The 2,083-nt window shown below is 38.2% G+C and overlaps 1 protein-coding gene across 1 annotated transcript in view; it reads left to right on the top strand.

The window, feature by feature from the left end:
• The window catches only part of LOC101856345 (syndetin), a gene marked incomplete in the record, with an annotated part of 27,087 nt that overhangs the window by 20,962 nt on the left and 4,042 nt on the right, over positions 1-2,083 (top strand). The window contains 1 exon segment of the mRNA XM_013082976.2: positions 1,106-1,202. Within this exon segment, the coding sequence (XP_012938430.1) occupies positions 1,106-1,202 (97 nt within the window).

The raw sequence follows: 2,083 nt of genomic DNA, 5'->3' as shown, positions 1-2,083 counted from the left end.
ACTCGGTTTTATTAAATCCTTTTCCAATTGTAGAAATTCTAATTAAAAGTCACAAAGTCTTAATCAAACGGAACAGAACTTCGCGTTATATGAATGAATGACGTTTCATTTGTATATATAATATAATAATCTTTTGTGTTTTGATGTCTTGGGTTTCTTTTTTTAGGCTGACTTCCAGTTTGCAACACCGACCTAAAATAGTATGTGGAAAGAACCCAAATCGTACATTTTTTAATATGCATTTATTATGTCAACAGACCATGCAATTTCAGATGATTTCACCTATACAGTAGGCCTATAATCCTTTTTACTCCTTTAGTGAAAATGCTTGGTTTCAATAAAATCCTCTTTGCATATTTTTGTGGGTTATATTGTAGTAGCCTACATTATAGAAAAGGAGTTGATCATTTTAAAAATCAGTTCTTGAATAAAATAGAAATATCTATGAGAATGAACGGCTAAAACCAGTCGGTGCCTGACTATAGTGCTTTGTCTTTGCTGGCATCTGTGGTGTAGCGGTTAGGCTCTTGCCATGGCTCGCAGATGACACGAGTTTGATTCTCTTGTGGGGAGGTCGTTTTTTGTGTTTTGTTGTTGTTTTTTTTTTTTTGGTCAAGTGTCGCTGTTTTGCTCTGCTGGGAAGTTGTATACCCTTCAGCAGTCTGTCTCTTAAATTATGTAAATTGTGTTGATAGAATGAATATATGTTTATTTACAATTACAATTTGCTACGCATTTAGAACATCTTAGCTCTTTATCTCCAAGTGGGGTAAACCCACTACACCGGGCCCTTTTTTTGGTACTAAATCTAAAAATTACAAAAATGTCATTAAATGGGTCATTCAATCGAAACTAGCGAACTTATTATGATAGTGATAGTACTTCATCTTATGAATGAACTTCCGGTAAAAGAAATTTGTTTTCAGCAATTGCCGAAAAATAATTTGGTGTCGAAGTTGTCGTAAAGGAATGTGCCCAAGCCGCTGTCAGCAGCTCACCTGCACAACAGTTCCGACCGCGAGCCGCTGGGAGCGGTTTTCCGGAGATAAAGAGTTTAAAGCTGACGATGTATCCATTCTCCTATTTTGTGTGTTTTTCTCTCTAGAATGTTCCTGGCCCGGCAACTGGAGTACCTGCAGCCCTACCTGGAGGAGTTTATCCCCACCAACAAGAAGGCTTTCCTCAGCCAGTTCTACTCACAGGTCAGTGCTGGGGGGGGGGCAAAATGCTATGGTCAAAGGGTATGGGTGGGTTGTTGGCGGGTGCTCTGGTGTGGTTTGCTTCTTCTTTCTTATCAAATTTCTATCGTCTTTATCTCGCGCCCTTCTTTTTTGTGTTTGTTATTCTCTTGTATCACCTCTAATCTTCGGCTCTTACATGACCTTATTGTGTTGCAAGTGCCGTAAAACTCTTAGTAAAAAAAAATATATACATTGAAATGGCTGGTACTCAGGGAGTAGCTATGAGAAATATGATGGGTAGGCAGTAGGTTAATATGATGTGTACAGGAGAAGTTTAGACGGTGTCAGACCATTGACATATAATACACATTTGTGAGGCGTGATGACAAAATGAGTTACTTATCAAATTTTAGCCTTATGGAAATTGATACGCCAACTTTATAGGTGGAAGTTTGTACAATTTGTAAGAGGAGTTTGTACAAATAAGAATGGAATAATATAAGACACGGTGGACTTGAACAAAATGACATCAATTATTGAAAATCTATAAATTTGACCCAAATGTCGATTTTTGGCTGATATCTTCATTCTTGGATTGTGAGAAATAACTCATTTTGTCAGCACGTTTCACATTTATTCATGAATCTGACTGCACACTTCTTTACCATACCTATGACTGTTAACCTGGGGAAAATGACCCGTGAAATGACATGGACTTCGTTACTTCCTTCTTCGTTGTCAGTGCGTGTCATTTTTGTTGTAATGTGTACTGGGTGAAATGTGTCGTGTTTTGTTTCGACTTGTCGTAAGCTATGACTGAACCGTTACTCTTCTCTCTCTGTCTCTCTCTGTCTCTCTCTGTCTCTCTCTTTCTCTCTCTCTCTCTCTCTCTCTCTCTCTCT

This window comes from Aplysia californica, unplaced genomic scaffold, assembly GCF_000002075.1.
Source record: "Aplysia californica isolate F4 #8 unplaced genomic scaffold, AplCal3.0 scaffold00202, whole genome shotgun sequence".
Taxonomy (NCBI): Eukaryota; Metazoa; Mollusca; class Gastropoda; order Aplysiida; family Aplysiidae; genus Aplysia; species Aplysia californica.
Note: the sequence above shows the minus strand (reverse complement) of the source record. Positions and strands in the feature narration are given on the sequence as shown.